The sequence below is a fragment of the Corylus avellana genome, chromosome ca8, assembly GCF_901000735.1.
Source record: "Corylus avellana chromosome ca8, CavTom2PMs-1.0".
Lineage (NCBI taxonomy): Eukaryota > Viridiplantae > Streptophyta > Magnoliopsida > Fagales > Betulaceae > Corylus > Corylus avellana.
Window position 1 is genome coordinate 8,355,547 of NC_081548.1, and position 21,916 is coordinate 8,377,462.

A 21,916-nucleotide genomic window follows, 5' to 3' on the forward strand; every position below is an offset into this window, starting at 1 on the left:
ACATCATCGTATATATCTCATTTTATTGGATGTGGAAAACAGAAAATAAATAAGAACAATTGAGAAATTGCTTGTTCTTTGACATCCATATTCATTGCGGATAATTTATTAATGGGACATAAATTTCCTCTAAAGCAGTGTAGAAAATATTCTCAAACATATTTAAAATAGTGCAAAGTGTCTATTAACATTTAAAATGCACATTAAATTCTTAACGTCATTAATAGTAGTTTACTAACTTAGACTGAATTTAAATCTCTTAAATATTTATAGACACTTGACACTATTTTAAATGAGTTAGAGGATATTTTCTTCAAGAAAATTTCAATCCTTATTAATGAATGACAAAAAAATGTTAAGTTATCTGTCATGCATACATGTAAATATATATTAATCATTATTATTATTATTATCAGTAAATGCCACATTAATTTACAGTAAAATTGTACGTACTAAATTTTGTAATAGATGGTAACATTTGCTATTAGAAGGTAGTTTTCTTAATAAATTTCCGCAATGAGGAGATTTCATTTCTCTTTCATGAATCTATATGAAAACAACCATAATTGCATTGGTAAGTTGGTGCATGTTATACAATCATCTTTAAATCATCTTTTTTTTTTTTTTAATTAAATATATCAATCATTAGATTTATTGATTCATGTGGAGTCCATATAAATTCAATGTGGATTATCGTTTAGTATGGAGATGGTTAAAAAATGGTTGAAAAATAATGAATTATATCATTTATAATCCTTATACTGCTCATGCTATCCTAATAGGGATAAAAAAAATTAAAAATTAAAAATTTTTAAGGTATTTTAATAATTATGTAGATTTTCTCAAATCATAATTATTATTTTCAAATTAAATTCTAGAATTTTTAGTCACGTTAAAATTTCTCACTTTTAAAAATAATAAATATTGAGATAATAAATGCTGAGTTGACAAAATGATATATAATGTGGAAAAATCCTAAGAATTTAAGTTTAAAAAGAAAAAGAAGAATAACTAAAATTGAACAATATATACATTATAGAATATCATAAGAATGTTCTATAAATTCTCATAGAAACAATTACTAAGAATTTTTAAAATTAGGGTTCATCATTCAGTTCTAAAACCTAATTCTTGATTCATTACTACTCTTTAAGGTCTGAATATTCACGTGCATGAGCCGCTGCTCGGTTTGGTTACCGTTCACGGAGTTTATATGGCTGCCACCTTTAGCCAATAATTTCCGAGACAGAGAGAGGGATGATCGAGTTTAATAGTGTGGGTGCCAAACCCTTCCCAACAAGCCACGTGCATCTACCCTTCCATCTGCATGCAGTATAATTCAGTCTACCACTTCTGATGCCTCTGCCAACTGCATATTTGACTAGCTACTTTCAAGTATGGCGGGTAGTTTTTAACATAATTTGTGAATCTGACACAAACTCGTTATAAAATTAGTAAGTTAGAGTTTAAAAGTCTGAGTTGTTTAAATAAATGAGTCGGGTTATGATTGATTTATATAGTCTTATATTTATATCTCGATACAAATGTGGAGTTAGGACTGCATGCCCTAGAGGAATGACTATGGGTAGGCAACCAGAACATCCTAAAGACTTTTACCAAGGATAAAGAAAAATTTTGTGGGCTGATTTGCCCCGGCCCTCTCAACCCCCTCTCCACCCCTGCCTTGACAAGACCCAAACCTGACATGTGATATTTAGGGATAACAATTTTTTATAAGACCCGCGAACCCAACATGAAATTAGTAGGTTAGAGTTGTGGAGTCTCTAACCCATTTAATTGAATAAATTAAGTTTGGGTTGAACTATATAATCTTATACCCATGTATCAACACGACGCAAACCTAATACGTAAATATGAGTTGCGTGCCACCCCTCCTCTCAAGGTTTGAATATGTCACGTGCATATGCCATTGCTCGGTTTGGTCAATAGAGTACTATATTACTCATGGAGTTTATTTACCAACCACCTTTCATTATGGCATAGTTTTTTACGCAACCCACAAATTTAACATGAGTTTAATACAAAATTAGCGGTTAAGGTATAACAAAATAGAATTCAGATCAAATTAGATGACTTGATAAGAAAAAATTAGTAAATGGGTCAATCAAGTCAACATGCTAACCTGTGGATGACCCTCATAACTAGGGGTAGTCGCGGGTTGGATTGGGCCGGGTTTGGAAGGTTTTGGATACCCGACCCGCACCTAGAAGGTATTTTAAATTACACCCGAGACCCGGCTATAATGAACAATATCCGATGGGTCTCGGGTTTTGCGGGGCGGGGTGGGTATTATGTGTCTTTCTAATTTGTTCTGCAAAAGTGAAAGCAATCCCTTCAATCATTATATATCCATATTAAATTACAATAAGAAAACTTCAGAGAGAAGATAAAAGAAAAGGGCAAAAGCAAGAAAAGAACGAGTAGCATGTGAATTAACACCCACCCACCCTTAGTAGAATCTCATAGGGCTTTTAACCATAGAAGCATCCAATTCCTTCTAAAGGGTACAAGTTAGAAGCTCTTAACCATCAAAAAATAGATTTGTATACAATCATAAGGTTAAAAAAAAAAAGGAGAACTCATTTACCCCATCAAATAAAAATAAGCTTGTTCAAAACAAAGCTCAGCCTCAGAGAAAGAGAATGAAGGAGATTCAGAGTGAGAGGAACCTAGACGTGGTTGAGCGTGGAGCACTGGAAGTGGAGTCGTGGTTCGTGGAGGCTAGAGAATGAGGCATTGCTAGATTGAGTGAAGAATGAACAATGTGGTTGTGTGAGGAAACAAAGAGAGAAACTGCGTGAGGAAAGAAAGAATCAAGGATTTTAGGGTTTTTTTGGTTATATGGGGCGGGGCAGGTACCCTGGGTATTTTAAAATTGCTTACCTACAATTCGACCCACACCGGCCACAATTTTATTGACAATAACTAGGTTGGGCGGGGCGGGCAAAGCGGGTTTGGGATGATTTTGCCCACTCCTACTCGTAACCCATATAAATTAAAACATTTTTTTTTTATTTTACCATTAGAAAATTAAAATTATTTCTCTTACAAAATTGTGCACTAATAGACTGACAGGATTAATGAACTTTTGTTGTTGCTGATTTCGTACCTGTGTAAGACATTTAACATGTGGTGAATTTGATTCGGAAAATCATTTCACTTTTTAGTTAACTAAATTTTACTTTTGTAGAAAATACATATTTATTTGAAGAGTCCATTAACCTATAAGCAACTAGTTGCCACATATGAGCAAAACATGGGTTTTATTAAAGGTGGGTGCATGTTCTAAGACATTGCTCTGACCCTACTTTATTTCCTAGCTGCCAACTCTATTGATGATTGTTTGCATCTTGGTGTAACACCCCACTTAAATACATGTCAATTATTTTAATTAATTACCGATTTGAAACCAAGAGACATTTTAAATATTTTTAAACTATTTAAAATATAGAAACTTTTCTAATATGTGTGTATTTGTGTGTGAGTGAGTGTGCGCTCGGCGTGTGCAAGTGTTTTATTATATGTGTTGAGATGTGTTTAATTTAAATTTCTTATTATTAGGTTTGCGACCAACGATCACTCAGCCCCATAACAATCAATCAATGCACGTGTGGCACATAACAATTGATCAGTGCCTTTAAATGATCGATCGACATCCACCTGCATGCTTTTGAACAATTTTTCCAACTCATGTTTTATGAGTGTTTTTGTGGTATGTGTTGAGATGTGTTTAACTTAAAATTTATTATTATTAGGTTTTTGCAACTAATGTTCACTCAACCCCAGAACGTGACGCGGTAGCTGATTCGCCCTCCACTCAGCTCACAGCTTAAGGTTACAATGTGATCTTCGATACACGTGGCATATAACAATTGATTGATGCCTTTAAACGATCGATCATTGCCCACCTGCATGCTTTTGAACAATTCGAGCTCTCAATTCAGGGGACTGTCCTATTTAAGGACTTACAATATACCCTAGATTCCATTTCACCCCTTTCCCATAAATCAAACCCTAGAGTGTGTGTGTGTGTGTGTGTGAGAGAGAGAGAGAGAGAGAGAGAGAGAGAGAGCCCACCTTAGAGGTCTTTCTCGTAAGGGCTTGGAGAAGCTTCCACCTTGAGGTAAGAAGGCTTAGCCCAACTCTTAATCCTTAGTTTTTATGCATGTTTTATTCTAGGGATGGAGCTAGAAAGTCTTATGATCATAAGTCAAACTATAAACAAAAAATATGATAAGATAGGATGCCAAAGCATGAATGAGAAATTTATTAATATTGAAGATTACATTAATGCATAAGAACAAAATTAGTATCAATTTAGAGTTAACAAAAAAATAAAATAAAATACACAAAGTAGTTGTTTCATAACATATTTCAAACTTTAGCTCAAACAACTATCAAAATTAAACTCGACTTTCTTTTAGATTTTGAAAATCATCTATGATTGAATCTGTACTAAATTTCACAACAATTTCTCTTTCAATGTACAACATTAAAATATCAGTCAAAAACTCATCTTCAATTTTGTTGCGAAGCCTAGTTTTGACAATATTCATAACTAAAAATGCTTGTTTTGTAGTTACAATAGAAAGAGAAAGAGTAAGTACAAGTACAACAACTTGAAAAATAAGTTAGTAGACAGTTGATTTGGTGATGTTAACCAACCATTGGCATAATTCAGAAATATTTGATAATCCTTGAAAGTCTGAATATTGAACTACATTGTGTTCATAATGGTAAAGTTCTATTTCCAACTACTCTTTTTCAAGATCGGTAAAGTCTTATGTATAAAAATTTATTTACCAAATGACAAATATCATCAATTTAAAAAGATTAACGTGCAACTTGAGGATCAAGAGTCGAGCTGAGAATAAGCAACTTCACTACATACTAAATCGGCGATTTAATTCTCATAATTGAGAATATATTGTGGCACCAAAAATATACATTCGATAATGATGCTCAATTGTAAAGTCTATTTGTTGATAGCAAGCTTGACCTCATCTTTCAAAGTAACGAGCATTCATATCTAAGACATTTATGGTGTGTTTATCACCAAATGACTTCACATTATTAAGTAAGGCATCTCATTTATCATCTTTATATTATTGGATATATCCTTTAGTGGATGAAACAAGATGCATGACATTTAAAATATTTTGAAATTTGGATTGCAATTCTTGACATAGATAATCAATGATATGCATAGTTTCTTTCATGAAATGCAAAATGAAGACACATTCAAATGAAGTCATTGTCTGATAAATGGAGCCTGCTTCTTCTCGTTGAGAAGAAGTATTTTCCTCATCAATGATTTTAAGAACAAAATCACATGTTAAATTGAAAATTTTGATCTAGCTAGAAATTGATTTCAAGTGAGAACTCCAACATATATCTTTTGCCTGTTATAAAGTACCAATTTGATAAGTCTCCTTCCACTCTCAATCTCATCAATTTCAATCATGTGAGCAATTTAAGCAGCTTAAGCAACCCTCAATTGTTCATTATGAATTTATGATTGCATGAGACACCAACAATATTGACAATATAGCTCAATTTAGAAAAAAAATAGATGAACGAGAATCATTTCTTTCGATTCTACGACTAATGCCAATTCTAAATGACGTGTGAAACAATGAATGTAGTAGAGATATGGACAATCATTTGAAACCAAAGCTTGCAACCCACTTTACCTACCTCGGATGTTACTTGCATCGTCATATTCCTACCCTCAAATGTCTCAAATGTCTAGCTTATAATTAGGAAATACAAAATATATCCCATTTTTTTAGGGTTAATGTTGTAGTATTGGGAACATGAACAACCAAATAAATGTTATTTCACAAAGCCATCTTTGTCGACAAATCTTAAAATATAGCAATTTGTTCCTTCATTGATTCATCATGAGCTTCATAAAAAATTATGTAAAAAATTGAATCATCAATTTCTTCACGAATTGCCTTCTTCATTTTGGTTAAAAAACATGTATAACTTCTTTTCGTATCATTGGTGATGTGTAAAAGGCATTTTTTAGAACTCTACAACCTTTAACAATCACTTCAGCAATCTTTTTATTATATAAAACAACCACATCCAATATTTTAAGAAAATTTCCACGATTTGCACTTTCATCTCAACCTCTAAATGCAATACCTTGAAATGCAAGCACTTAAACAAACTTTCAATTGTAGCAGATTGTTTGAAATTTGTTTAGAAAAGAAATTGTGAAGCACCCTTGTATGTGTAGATGTTGTTTCATCAAGTCTTCACATGACCTCTCAGCAATTATGTGAAAGTGAATTACGATCTTTCATTATATGATTTAAAAAAGAATAATGTTTTTCTATTCTTAACTTTCTTTCAATTCTTAAATCTATCTATAATGAATATACGTTGTTTTGGGGTTATCCCACATCAGTTGTAGAAGGGGTTAGTGGTCAATTTATAAGTGTGAAGGAAAGCATTGCCTCTTGAGCTAGCTTTGTTGAGAGAATCCCAAGACCAGGGCAAAGGGAGGGGTGGTCGAGGGAGGTCAAATGCCCCCCCTCACCTTCCATAAGTTATCATTACTCCTAGTAAAATTTCTACCTACCCACTTCTTTGCAATTTTCACATTAAGACTGTAGTTTTCTCTCAACAACTTGTAAAACACTAAGACACCAAAACTGACACAAACATTAGAAAATAATAAAACTAAAGACTTAGCAAATGCAAATTAAGAGGCCCAAATATGTGTTATTTTGTACTCATCAATCTCCAAACCCAAAAATACTCTGATAGAAAACATCATTACCATGGGTGAAAGTATTTCATCAAAGTCAGTGCCCTTCTTTTGACCAAATCCTTTTACAACTAGTCTCACCTTGTACCTTGGCTATGATCTGTTTGGTTCAATCTTGCATCTAAACACCCAATTCCTGAGTGCTCTCTTGCCCTTAGACTATTCCACCAAATCGTGTGTGATTCTCATGCAAGGATTTCATCTCGTCTTGCATGGCTTTTAACCACTTATTTTTCTGGTCATGTAGCATAACCTCTTGATAACTTTCTAGCTCTCCCTCATCAGAAAGTAACACATACTCATTAATTGAATACATTCTAGAAGACTGTCGGTCTCTAGTAGATTTCCTCAACTGAATCTCAACGGATAGTTCTGAAGAAGCTTGCTCTAGGTGTTCTTCTGACTCCACATTATCAATTACAGGCCACCATTTTCACCAATTGTATCAACATGTTCTTCTTGTACATCTCTCATGTGTTCATCATGCATCACACAAGGAGGAATAACTGGTTCCAAATCAACACGGTATTCACTGAGAGACTGCCTTCTGATCCAATTCTTCAATGGTTTGATCTTCAAAGAAGACGACATCTTTGCTTCGTATGATTTTCTTATTAACGGGATAAGACAATCTGTAACCAAACTCGTTATGCCTATAACCCATAAAGTTACATTGATTGACTTTACTATCAAGCGTTGACCTCTCATCTCTAGGAATATGAACGAATGCCGTATAGGCAAACACTCTCAAGTGATCAAAAAAAACATATTTCTATGTCCAAACCCACCTTTGAGGAATGTCACCATCCAAAGGAACTGATGGAGATAGATTTATCAAGTTAACTCCTGTCCTCATTGCCTCACCCCAAAAATATTTAGGCAATTTTGCATGAGAGAGCATACACCTAATTCTCTCACAGATGGTTCTATTCATTCTTTCCGCTATGTCATTATGCTGCGAAGTCTTGGGCACAGTTTTCTTAAGCCTGATGCCAAGGCTTTTGCAATACTCTTCAAACGATCCTCTGTATTCACCACCATTGTCTACACGGACATATTTTAGCTGCCTTCCAGTTTCTCTTTCAACTTTCATATGAAAGACTTTGAACACACTCAATACCTGATATTTGGTTTTCAAAGCAACAACTCACACCTTTCTAGAGTGGTCATCAATAAATGTTACATAATAAAGTGCACCACCTAGAATTTTAGTGTTCATAGTGCAGACATCAGTGTGACCTAAATCAAGAATATTAGACTTTCTTGATGAAGAGGATTTTTGAAATGGAACTCTTTTTTGTTTTCCAACATGACAATGAGTACAGGGCATTAGTGACGTACCTTGATTATTAGGTAGGATTTTTTCCTTGGCGAGAATCTGAAGTTCCTTCTTACTCATGTGACCAAGCCTCTTGTGCCATAGCTCAGTGAAGTTTTCATTCTCAACAACAATCGCATCTCCCTTGACTAGTCTTGCATCTATCTTTTAGAAAGTGTTAACCTTCTTTCCCCTAGCTAAGATAAGAAAACCCTTGCTCAATTTCCACTCTCCACCTCCAAGGTAAGTGTGGTAGCCTTCATCATCAAGTTTCCCAATAGAAAGCACATTTCAGAAACATGTCTGGTATCCTTGAGAATCAATTTGCACCCAATGCTGGTTTCTAGCTGTATATCTCCTATGCCCACAATTTTACATTTTGCTTCATTTCACATCTTGACCCAACCAAAATCGCCACTGGTGTAGGAAGAGAAGAAATCTCTATATAGAGTAATATGAAAAGATATTGTTGTATCAACTACCCACGTAGATTCATGACATGCGAGATTAACATAAGCTTCATCATAAGCAAATACCACATCACCATCATATGAAACTGCTACAGTGTCTTTTTCTTCTTGACGTTCTTCGTCTTTTCCTTTCAACTTTTCCATTTCAAACTTTGTGCACTCTCTTCTTATATGCCCAAGCTTTCCATAGTGAAAAAATTTTATTTCTATTTTTTAGAAGAACTTTCCTCTTGACTTGTCACGACTGTCATACCTACGAGGTTTTCTGCTTTTACTTCTCCCCCATCTTTCTATAACAAGTGTCTATAGATGAAAAGAAATACCTTGCTCTTTTCTTCTTGCCTCTTCATTGAACATGTTGTCTTTTACCATACCCATAATTATCACACCATTGGGAGCCGAATTACTGATTTAGACCACCAAGGTTTCCCAACTGTCTGGCAAATAACTCAACACAAGAAATGTTTGCACCTCATTATTTAGTGCAAGTTTCATGGTAGACAACTCATTCAACAATCCCTGCAAATTACTCAGATGCACCGTAACACTATGCCTATCTTTGTACTCCAAATTCACAAGCCTTTTCATCACAAAGGCTTTGTTTTGAGCAATCTTTTATTCATAAAGACTCTCTAACTTATGCCAAAGACTGTAAGCATCATCTTCTTTGGCTACATGATGAAAGACACTTTGATCAACCCACTCCCTAATATATCCAACGACTTTCCTATTCAATTCTTCCAACCATCGTTGGTTGTAGCAATTGGTTTGACACCTTTCAACTCAATGGGTTCAAGCAACTCCTTGCAATACAAAATACCTTCCATCCTCGTCTTCCAAATTGAATAATTGCAGGCTGTGAGCTTAACCAAGTTGTTAGATGACTCCTCCATTTAATTTACACAAGAACTCCACACTGACAATGAACCAAAAGGCACTGATACCACTTTGTTAGGAGTGAACACCAATTTCAGATGTTCAACGGAACTAATCTACCCTTCTTTGTGCAAATTACTCAGTCAGTAGCAGAATAATAATCAAGCAAGACACCAAGATTCTTATGTGCAAAACCCTCAAATGTGAAGAAAAAAACCACGAGACCTAATCCAGTCAAATCTTCCACTATCAATAATAATGAGTTTACAATTGTCTTCCCTAGAGAAATATCCAGAGGTCATCATTACATCAAGAATACATGCATTCTTGGATTAAACATAAATTCATCACCATAAAGTGGATTCCAACAAGAATAAAGAAAGATCTCACAAAGCAGGTATTAGCAACCAAGCGATTGTAGAAGAAGTCCAACGATTGACACCAGTCAATACATAGCACTCATCTTCATGAACAACATACTAAAATTTCATCAAGATTGGACTACAAACAACCTTCTGATATCTAATGGATGTGATTAGGCAAAACCCTTTTTCTCCTTTTTCTTTTTCTTTCTCTCCTTGCGATGTGCAGTGCTATTCTTTCTTCTCTCTCTCTCTTTTTTTTTTTTTTCTCTTTTTTTGTCTCTTGTGTTAGCACATGTATGTGTGTTTCTTTTATATATATACTACAAAACAAGGGCTTTGTTTTGTAGCCCATGTGGTCCCCACATAGAAGGGACCACCCAACACGTTGAGTAGGATGTCCAGATAGCTTATAAAGAGAAAGTATGCTAGAAAAAAGATTGCATCTTTACTAATTGAGTATAAAGGTAATGAAGGAAATAGCTTGAACCACAACAGTTGAAAGCTACGAATATGATTTTCTGGTCGAGATCTCAGGTATTTAGAGAGAATAGGTCGGTATGGACAAACTTTAATGTAAGGTCGTCGGATTTCATCCCGTTGATTAATATTATAATCTCATATTTGAGGACGCAATCCAAGATCATGTTGTTATGAACTAATATCAAATTCATCGACGTCAGCTCTTTGAGAGTTGTTAGGAGACTTTTAGGAAACTGAGATATCAGTGGTTGGTGATGATGCATCACCAACATTGGATTTTGAACCTTGTACATTTTTTTATTTTAGAAAAGTCATGCATTGTATTTGACTTTCTCATCATCTACAAATAAATTTATATGGTCACAATAGAGAAATACATTTCATTATAGAAAAATAATTCACAAACAACTCATGCCTAATCAGGGGTGGAGGGAGGGGAGGTCTAGAGGGGTCAAATGCTCCCTCTCAACCCCGACCAAAAAAAAAAAAACATTCCTGTAGAAGTTTTCCTCCGCCCCTGGTTGCCTACCCTCAAATTTACAGGAAAAAATTTTCTAAGAGGACCGGCATTTAGTACGTGAGTCCGTGACATCTTTGGTTTCATGATTCATCATTATTTCTGCCTTCTGGTTAGACTGGTTTCATCAGTATTGTTTCATATTTAGTTTGCACAAGGAAGAAGATGATTACTTTAGGTCTTTTAATTTTTGACTAAGACGCTACGTCTCACTTAAGACAAAAGTTGCGTTTTAATAACCAAATTGCGTCTAAGTTAAGCAACGCATGGCATAGAGAAAAAAAATCACATGACACTATGACAAGTTTATAAGTGACATAGGTCTTAGACTCCTAGCTATTTATGGTTTACTTGTACAACACAAGAAAGAAAATAATAATAATAAATAAATAAATAAGAGTTTTATCTGCACACACCAACGAAGAGTACTAAAAGTTAAGCACACTAAGGAAACTGAAAACGTGACATGTATGACTATGAATAGGTTTTAGGTTTTTTAACTTTTTAGGCTTTTCAATTGGTTTTAGATTTTTTTTTAACTTTATAGGCTTTTTAATTTTTAGTAAGTGAATACCACATGTTAACCTATATATAAATAACCACAACATGAATGGCGACTATAGAGCTTGCAATTTGCAAACCTGTGATTTGCAATAGTTTCAGTATTTTGAAAATTGAATGGCAATCAGATTATTTAATCCCTTTCTCTTCAAAGTTCGTCAAATTTTTCTTCGTCTAGGCAATCAACAATTGAAATACAGTGAAAATGCAATACAATTGAACAAAAAGTCAGTTCTTTTGTTTTTGTTTTGTTTTTTGTTTTTGTTTTTTTTTTTGTTTTTTGACAATTTCTCTTTCTTGAAAAGTTTCAGGTATGCAATCAAATTTTACGCTAATTTATTTTTCAATTTATTATTAAATGATAAAAATATCTCTTTCTTTTATATTTAGATTGCTTTTTTAAATTAATTTTTTTATGAATATATATAGTTTTTGTAACATATTTTAATTGTATGAAATATATAATTGTAGTTGCCTGAGATTGTGGATGACAACAATGATTCCATTGAAATCCAATCAAAATCTAAACAAGCTTGTATTGAGGTAGATTTAGCAAATCTGCCATTAGATCCGTGCTTGAGGAAAAAAAATATATATGATTACCATGCTAATGATAGAGACAAAATCAGAAGAGCATATTTACAAAATTGAGCTTCCCAATCATTTGACCATGATTTTCCAAAAACAAAATTTGGAAAATTTTGACTTCATTTTAATCTAGCATGGTTCAAATAATATGATGGTTGGTTGGAATACAGCATTTCAAAGGATGATGCGTATTGCTTATATTGTTATCCTTTCAAATCATACACTGTAAATCAAGGAGGAGGAGACTCATTTGTTATTGAAGGGTTTAGAAATTGGAAGAAGAAAGAGAAGTTACAGAATCATGTGGGTGCTCACAATAGTGCACATAATCAAGCTCGAGGAACATGTAAAGCTTTGTTAAACCAGAAACAAAGCACCCTAACATTTTTTGACAAATAATGAGATCAATAGAAAATGGAATATAGAACTCGTTTGAATGCATGAGTTGATTGTATTCGCTTTTTACAACAATAAGGATTAGCATTTCGTGACCATAATGAATCTAAAGACTCAAGTAATCAAGGGAATTTTCGTAAATTGTTGTAGTTTCTTGCGAAACATAATGAAGAAATTGACAATGTAGTCTTAGAAAATGCTCTTGAAAATCATCAAATGACTGCACTAGACATTCAAAAAGAGATAGCAAATGCTACAACAAGTGAAACTCTATATGCTATTCTTAAAGATATTAGAGACTCTTCATTTGATATACTAGTTCATGAATCTCATGATATATCTTTTAAAGAACAACTGTCAATCGTTTTGCGTTACGTAGATAAGCGAGGTCATGTGATTGAAGGTTTTTTAGGCATTACACATGTTTGCAGTACCATAGCTATAATATTAAAGATAACAATTCAGTATGTGCTTAGCAAGCATCATTTAAGTATTAGTAGATTGCGAGAACAAGGATACAATGGAGCAAGCAATATGCGAGGAGAGTTGAATGGATTTAAAACACTTATTTTGAATGACAACTCATTTGCATATTATGTTCATTGCTTTGTACATCAGCTTCAATTAACTTTAGTTGCTATTGCTAAAAATTGCATCCAAATTTCAACTTTTTTTAGCATGGTTAATAGTGTTTTCAATGTTATTGAAGCATCACGTAAACGTCATAACGTATTTCGTGAAAAATGAACTGCTGAAGTTGTGGAAGCACTACTAAATAATGAAATTTCTACTAGTGGTGGCTTGAATCAAAAAATTAATCAAACCTAGAGATACGCGTTGGAGTTCTCATTTCGGTGCAGTTGTTAGTCTTATTCTCATGTCTTCTTCTGTCATTGATGTTGTTGAAGATATTGTGGAAGATGGTTTATATTACGAACAAAGATTAGAAGCAAATATACTAGTTCAGTCGCTCCAAACTTTGAATTTGCTTTCAATTTATATTTGATGATAACTATTTTGAGGATTACAAATGAGTTATCTCAAACAGTACAATGAAAAGATCAAAATATTTGAATGCAATGAAGTTGGTTGAAGTTTCAAAGCGGCGTTTACCAGCTATGACAGAAGATGGATTGAACAAATTTGAAGAAGTTTCTCAGTTTTGTGCCCAAAAACAATATTGATGTCCCTGATATGGATGAACTATACCAACCTTGATCACGTCGAAAAGCTCAAAGAATGGACAAGTCACGTCATTACCGTGTGGAGCTTTATTATAATGTTATAGACATGCAACTCTAAGAACTTAACTATCGTTTTAATGAGGCAAATTTCAAATTATTACTTTGTGTTACGTGCTTGAGTCTAGATGATTCATTTGCTGCTTTTAATAAAGAAAAATTACTTCGTCTTACTCAATTTTATCCGAATGATTTTTCAGTAGTTCAACTTATCACCTTGGACAGCCAACTTGAAACATATATCATTGACATGCGTTTTAGTGATGAATTCGCAGCACTCAAAGGGATTAGACAGTTTGCTGAGAAGATGGTAGAAATAAAAAAAGATATTGTGTATCCATTGATTTATTCATTGATGAATTTGTCATTGATTCTGCCAATTGCGACCGCAACAGTTGAAAGAGCATTTTCAACAATGAATATTGTTAAAAATCATTTACATCAAAAAATGGGAGATCAGTAGATGAATGATTGTTTGGTCATGTACATTAAAAATGATATATTCAAGACTATTAGCAATGAACAAATCATGCAACGATTTCAAGGTATGAAGACTCGTCGAGGACAACTGAATAAATTAACACAAGGTGTAACAAAATAAATTGTAAGTTACATTTATATTTTTAAAATAGTAATTAATTTTTGCTAAATTATTTATTTGTTGAGTTAGATATATTATTTTTAATATTTTTAATTAATTTTTGTTCCGCTTTAATTTTTTTTATTCATAAAAATAAATAAATAAATACATCTTACCCTCGTGACCCAAAATCCTAGCTCCGCCACTATGCGTAATGATCTATAAAAAAATTTCTTCTTCTGATTCTGAAACTTCTTCTCAAGAATCCACTGATTCTGACAGCAGAATTCTTGAACAAAACTTTGGCAAGATTGAAATGGAGCCAAAACTCCAAAGGATCTATGACGGATCTAAACTCTTCAATCTTACAAAGAATTTTTATTCAAAGCCTACTCCTCCTGTTTTGCAATTTGAGGAAAGGTTTCTCCAATCCTAATTCTTTGTGTCTGCTGATAAATTGTATGAATGGAATATTGACGGTTTGTCTGAGCAAGAGCTGCTCAATAAGATGAATCATATGTCCATGGTTGCTAATGCCTATCTCACAAATCACAATAAAAGCCAAGCTAATATTGTGGATTTACTTGCTACTGGTTTTTCTAGTACTCTTAGAAATTGGTGGGATAATTATCTCACTGAAGACCAAAGCGATCAGATCAGGAAAGCAGTAAAGAGTGATGAAGAAGGATTACCTATTTTCGATGAGAAAATCGGAATGGGTGAACCTGATGGTGTTAACTCCCTGATCTATACAATTATCAAACATTTTGTCGGTACTCCTTCCAATATTGCCTCCCGTATTTCTGATTATTTGAACAATCTTCGATGCCCTACTATGTCTGATTATAGATGGTATCAAGATGTTTTTCTTTCCCATGTCATGGTTAGACCTGATAGTCAAAAACCTTATTTGAAAGAAAAGTTCATTGACGGATTGCCTTCATTATTTGCTCACAAAGTCAAAGATGAATTGATCAGTACTGACACTAGTCTCATCGATTTTGAAAATTTAACTTATGGTGATTTTCAACTGTCAAAAAATTTGGCATTAAGATGTGCATCGATCAAAAGATGATCAGACAGCAGCTTAAAAACGCCAAGAAAGCTAAGTATGAAATGGGAAATTTCTGTGAACAGTTTGGATTACCTCCTATGGCCCCCTCCAAAACGCATAGGAAGAAATCTAAAGCTCTCATGAAATCACCCCCTCCATATGCCTTTTCAGATTATTCTTCTGATAATGATTTTCTAGAATCCTCTGATTTTGACTATCGATCTGCATCAGAAATATCTGAAAGTTGTTTTCAAATTGGTTGCACTAATGCCTGCTGCAATCCAAAAACTTGCTCTGTTTTGTCGAAATCGGAAGAACAAGAAGATTTGCTTCTTACCTTGATTTCAAAAATTGAAAACCCTAATTTGAAAGAAAAGTATCTTAAAAAACTTAAGAAACTCATGACAAAAGATATTGTTGAAAAACCTGTCGGCACTATATCTCTTGAGGATACCTTAAAACGATTTTCAAAACAAAATCCAAGGTAGTTACTATCTCAGATTTGCAGCATGAGATTAGTACCATCAAGAAAGATTACCCCCTATGGCTCCATCCAAAACGCATAGGAAGAAATCTAAAGCTCTCATGAAATCATCCCCTCCATATTACAATAGTAACAAGAGAAGAAAATTTAATAAACCTAAATTTTCTAAGCCTCCTCCTAAACGGTGTAAACAATCTAAATTTGAAAAATATTTTTCAAAAAATAAATGTTTTAATTGCGGAGAAGGACACTATGCTGACAAGTGCCCAAAACCTCCCAAAAAGATTAAAAAAGAAATTAATGCTCTAAACATCAAGGGAAAAATATAAAAAAGCCCTCCAAACTACCAGCCGTTTGCGATTTAGCCCCCTGATGTTCCAAAACTCATAAAGTAGCCCCCCAAACTACCAAAATTTTTCATTTTGGCCACTCCGTTAGTCAAAACCGTTAGTCTGGACGGAAACCTCGAAACGACGCCGTTTTATTAGGGTTAAGTTACGAAATCGCCCTTATGGCATTTTTTTTTTTTTTTTTTAAAGCTGGAGCAAAACGGCGCCGTTTTGCTTATGGTTAGGGAACCCTAAGCAAAACGGCGCCGTTTTGCTTAGGTTAATAGGTAACAGTTTGGCCTCCTTCTCCTTCACTCTCACGCTCACGCTCACGCATCTCACCCGTTCCCCTGGTTCACCCATCCCCCCGCCCGATTCTCGGCTTCCCCGTTCACGCAGCCCCACCGCACGGTGCGCCGCCCGATCGTAGCCATCCCCCGGTCACGCAGCCCCCCTCGCACGCGGCACCGCCCGATCGTAGCCATCCCCCGGTCACGCAGCCCCCACGCAGCCCCCCTCGCACGCTGCCGGCCGGTCGTCGCAGTCCCTTCACGCAGCCTCCCGTTCACGCATCCGGTCCCGTCATCCTGAAGGTAGCCCACTTTCCCGATTGAGTTTTTCCTATGGGTTTGGTTGTTTTGTTAAAGATATTGTGGAGAATGGGTTTGGTTTGTTTGTAGAAGATTTTTCTGGAGAATGAGTTTGGTTCTTTTGCAGAACATTTTGTGGAGAATGGGTTTGGTTGTTTTGTTAAAGATTTTGTGGAGAATGGGTTTGGTTTGTTTGTAGAAGATTTTCCTGGAGAATGGGTTTGGTTGTTTTCCTTCACATTTTGTGGAGAATGGGTTTGGTTGTTTTGTATATGTATTGATGTTCTGATTAAGTGCGAAGGAGAATTCGCTTTATAGTGTCCAAAAGTGATATGGGTCCCTATGTTTAGAATATTTTTGTCTCTATATTTTTGCCTTGTCTGCAGCAGACCCGTTGGTTTTGAATATAATTTTTTTGTTGTTAAAAATTGAAAGTTATTGGTTGCTGTGAATTTTTTTTTGGTTAAACATAGAAAGGTATTGGTTGATGTGTATATTGTTTGCTTATTGTCGGATGGGTTGGTTTAAAATTTTGCATTCTGCCTTCCCTTTGTTCTGTGGTCCCCCTTGTTGTAATGCATGTCACGCAGCTGGTCCCATCGTCAACGATGGAGAAGTTTGCTGGCGAAGATGATGCGAATGGCTGTGTACTGTCGGTGGGAAGTTCGCCGGCGAAGTCTACCTCTACGTGTACGAAATGCCTATGCGGAATAGAATCACCAGTGATGACTTCTCGCACGCAGAAAAATCTTGGTAGAAGGTTTATTGGATGCGGTAAATATAAGGTGCGAATTTAGGTTTTAAAAATTAGGGGTTTTCGATTTCTTTCTTTCTTTCTTTCTTTATGCTTTTCTCCATTTGATTCAAATCTGTACAGTGATTGCTGGTTTGGATTTGTGGGTCTATTCTAAGAGATGTGTTCCATGTTGTGTAGCCAATGTTTTTTTGTGGGTTCCATTTGATGTTTTTGATGATGACTACTTATATTAGACGTTTTTCATTTGCTTATGTGATGAGAATAGAAGACTTACACCCATTAATATGAATTTGTTTGAATAAGTAAGCTGCCAAAAAAATTAAGGAAAGAAAAAAAAAAAGAAGAAGATATTTGATGAACATATTCATTTACTTTTGAAATGCAGGACCCCATTTTCTGAGACCCATTCATCACTTTGTATCCCAATAGCATATTCACTTTGTATCCCATTCATCACTCTGTATCCCAATAGCATAAGTTTAATTATTATCCCCTTTTGCCTTATTAATTTGGTTAATTGCTTCTTGAAGTTTAATGACATCGTTTTTATGTACATGATGAAAACATATGTCAATCTATTCCCAATAATAATAATTAATAATAACATGGTATATATTCCCATTCTATGCGACTGTTTTAGCTCTCTCTCTTAGAGCATACAGCAATTATTTATTGTTCTAAGCAAATAAAGATAATGTTAATTAGAAAGGTGGGTCTTTAGACTCTTTTTTTTTTTTTAATTCTTATTATTATTTTATTTTTTATTAGAATTAGGGATGTAAATGTTTCACACTCCATAAATAGAAATAGTTTGAAAGCTCATAAGGTCTCCTTTTGTTGTTGTCTTATTTGTCTTCTTTTGTTTTTGACTCTCTTAAATCAAATAACATTGAAGAACTCCATTGTGAATTATATTACACTTTGTTTGTGAATTGGTTAGTAATTCTCATTTATGAAATATGCAGAGCGAAAGTGATCGGGGTTGTGATTATTTTATGTGGGTTGACGAAGAAGCTATGCTCCCTGTGTCACAGTTTGATGCCCAAATAGCTGATCAGAAGAAAGGTTTTGAAACTGAAGTGGCAAAGTTGACGTTGCAAATTGCTGCTGAAAAGTACAAAAATAATAGCATTGAAAAAAACTTAAGGATGTCATTGGCCACTTGTTTGATCTTAGCTTTTTTGTTGTTGTCTTGTTTTGTTAATGATAGGGAGAAACGTCATTGCACTGTTAGTAGGGCAATGTTGCCGTGAGAGGGAGAAACCTATGTACGTTAAGGACTATTATTTAGTATGTTGTATTAAAGTGTGAAACCTATGTTAAAGTGCGAAACCTTTTTTCAATTTCCTAATATGACAATTTGATGAGTTTCAATTGTTTGTACATTTACCTATTCCAACCGAATTGCATTGATTGTGTTCTATAAAGTAGTGTTTACACCTAGTCTTGGTGTCATTGGTGTTTTCCTCGTGCAATTGTAGTTAAGAGCCTGTTCATGATATAATTTGATAAAAATGAATTTTCTATCAAAAATATAATGGTTTCATACACAAGGTACATATTGTAAACATAAACCAAATATATAATACACATCCAAAATAACCAAATTGTAACGGCTACAAGGTTAATATGTCTACCATCACCTATATACATATTACACATCCAAAATAACCAAATTGTAACGGCTACAAGGTTAATGTGTCTACCATCACCTATATACATATTACACATCCAAAATAACCAAATTGTAACGGCTACAAGGTTAATGTGTCTACCATCACCTATATACATATTACACATCCAAAATAACCAAATTGTAACGGCTACAAGGTTAATCTGTCTACCATCACCTATATACATATTACACATCCAAAATAACCAAATTGTAACGGCTACAAGGTTAATCTGTCTACCATCACCTATATACATATTACACATCCAAAATAACCAAATTGTAACGGCTACAAGGTTAATGTGTCTACCATCACCTATATACATATTACACATCCAAAATAACCAAATTGTAACGGCTACAAGGTTAATGTGTCTACCATCACCTATATACATATTACACATCCAAAATAACCAAATTGTAACGGCTACAAGGTTAATCTGTCTACCATCACCTATATACATATTACACATCCAAAATAACCAAATTGTAACGGCTACAAGGTTAATCTGTCTACCATCACCTATATACATATTACACATCCAAAATAACCAAATTGTAGCATTAACCATACATATATATATATATATATATATATACACATCCACAACGATCAATTATCTCTATAGTAATCCATTTTCTTGGTGTCTAATATTTTTGCCAATCTGGCTTCTTCCTTTTTCTCTTGTTAGACTCCATGACTGCAATTGCCTTATCCACAGTCGGCACAATCGTTTTACCTCTTCTGGCAGGTGCTGATGTACATGCAGTAGTACGCCCCAAATGTTGTTGAGAATGCAGATAAGATCCGCTTGGTAAAGGAGTCCCTTCTATGTGCGATGTTCCATGTTCTTGCGTCGACAACTGTGGGCTCACATTTGGGGAACCAATAATAAAAAATAAAAAAATTCCCAAAATTGTAGATACGTTTAATACAAAATATATATATATATATAGAAGACAAAAGACATTAACAAACAATTCAAAACACATACACACACACGCACGTTACCAAACAATTCAAAACACATACACACACATTATCAAACAATTCAAAACACATACACACACACGTTACCAAACAATTCAAAACACATACACACACATTATCAAACAATTCAAAACACATACACACATTAACAAACAATTGCACGACTCTCATACACCAAGATATGTGCTAGGGCTACATCTTTAAAATGCACAGATCCCATAAAGAAGTTCTCATATGTTTCAGTGCACCCTGCAGCAAGGATATTATAGCATCATTAGAGCTTTTATTGCCCTAAATATCATAAACTTAGACTTGAGAAAATTACAATTCCACAAAATTTTCAAAGTCAGGATGAAAGTCAACCCTTTAGAATGAATACCTACCATGCCACTAAAAAAGCCATATACACAGTCACAAAGACCTCTATACATAGAAAGGTCTTTTGAACATAATTTCACAAAAAAAAAAAAAAAAATCCTGCTTGTTCAGACAGGAACAGGCTCAGAAAGTAAGAAAAACAGATTTTAAACTCTCTACACACGCTTGTGTGCACAGATACATTTTGCATATTCATTGTTTTAGGAAGTAGAATAATTAAGATGCCACATTTCATTTCCCAAAAAACCAACGTGGCCAGCCAATCTGACTAGAAATGGGCCGAGACCAATCAGTTGCCAGCATAGGTGCGATTGGTGTTGGATGGGAAAATAGGAAACGGTACATGGTGGAATCGTAGGTTGGTTGGTGAGTGTCCAAAGCCCAACCGCTACTGATCCATCCAATGGTGATGGTATAGATATGTATTTTGCCCAAGCACATCGAGTTATAGTAAACAGAAAATAGCAACAGCTAAAGAGAAATTATGATTTTGATGTCCCACCAAAGACAGCCCAAAATTATGCTAAAGAGAAAAAAAAAAACCACCAAAGCAACCCAAAACAGACACGGAACCCAAAAACCACAAAGAACCCTATACCCTCTTGCCTTTTCCACATCATAAACTGTAGGAGTGGTTCATGCAGTCCAACATAGACCTAATCAAAGTAAAATTACCTTATCTTTTGATTATGGAGTAATTGCGTTTCATTTTTTTTTTTTTTTTTCAATATACCATCAACGATGACATGTATATATATCATCTCTAAAATTCTCTTCATTGATATGCAGTTAATTGTTTTTAGATGCACCATCCACGACCACACCTTGTTGTCGTCGCAAATATATTGCTATTAGCGTTTCAATATATATATATATATATATATATACATACATACACCATCAAGCAAGCAACACTCTTTCTTAACAGGTATATATATATATTGTGAATCCAAGAGCACCCCAACAAATTAAAAGATTTAAGGTCAGCTACTTGATTTCTATCCTCATTCTACTCAAGCCTTAATCATACGGAAGCCCGAACAAAGAAAGGACCAAGAAAACAAAAAACAGATGGGGCATTCACAGGAATGGTCCTCCTTTTTCATGGGTTTGGGCTATTTTATACATCACCCTCAAAAGTACTAGACACACTTTCACATGGGACTAGCAAACCAAAGAGTACATTGTTGAATAGACAAGCTATTTAATGTCACACAGCATATGTTATATGGGAAACATGAATTAATCATCATCATAAACAATGATCAAGGTAATAATTCTATAAGTTCATAAAGTCAATGGCAATCCATAACCTTTGGTTTAGATCATATATCCGTGTCCACAAAATATGAACAGACAACTGGATTCTAACATAGAAGAATAGTAGACTCTCTCTAGTAATAACAAGTTTATTTCCAAAAATACCAAAATAAACACTTAGTGTGTGAAGTACTCACATTGACACTA

At 34.4% G+C, this 21,916-nt stretch overlaps 1 protein-coding gene across 1 annotated transcript; it reads left to right on the plus strand.

The window, feature by feature from the left end:
* Positions 1-17,117: 17,117 nt before the first annotated feature.
* On the plus strand, positions 17,118-18,726 carry LOC132189051 (uncharacterized). Its single transcript, XM_059603533.1, has 2 exons — positions 17,118-17,436; positions 18,374-18,726. The coding sequence occupies exons 1-2, from the start codon at positions 17,227-17,229 to the stop codon at positions 18,659-18,661; spliced, it is 498 nt and encodes a 165-aa protein (XP_059459516.1). The 5' UTR covers positions 17,118-17,226; the 3' UTR covers positions 18,662-18,726.
* The last annotated feature ends 3,190 nt before the right edge of the window (positions 18,727-21,916 follow it).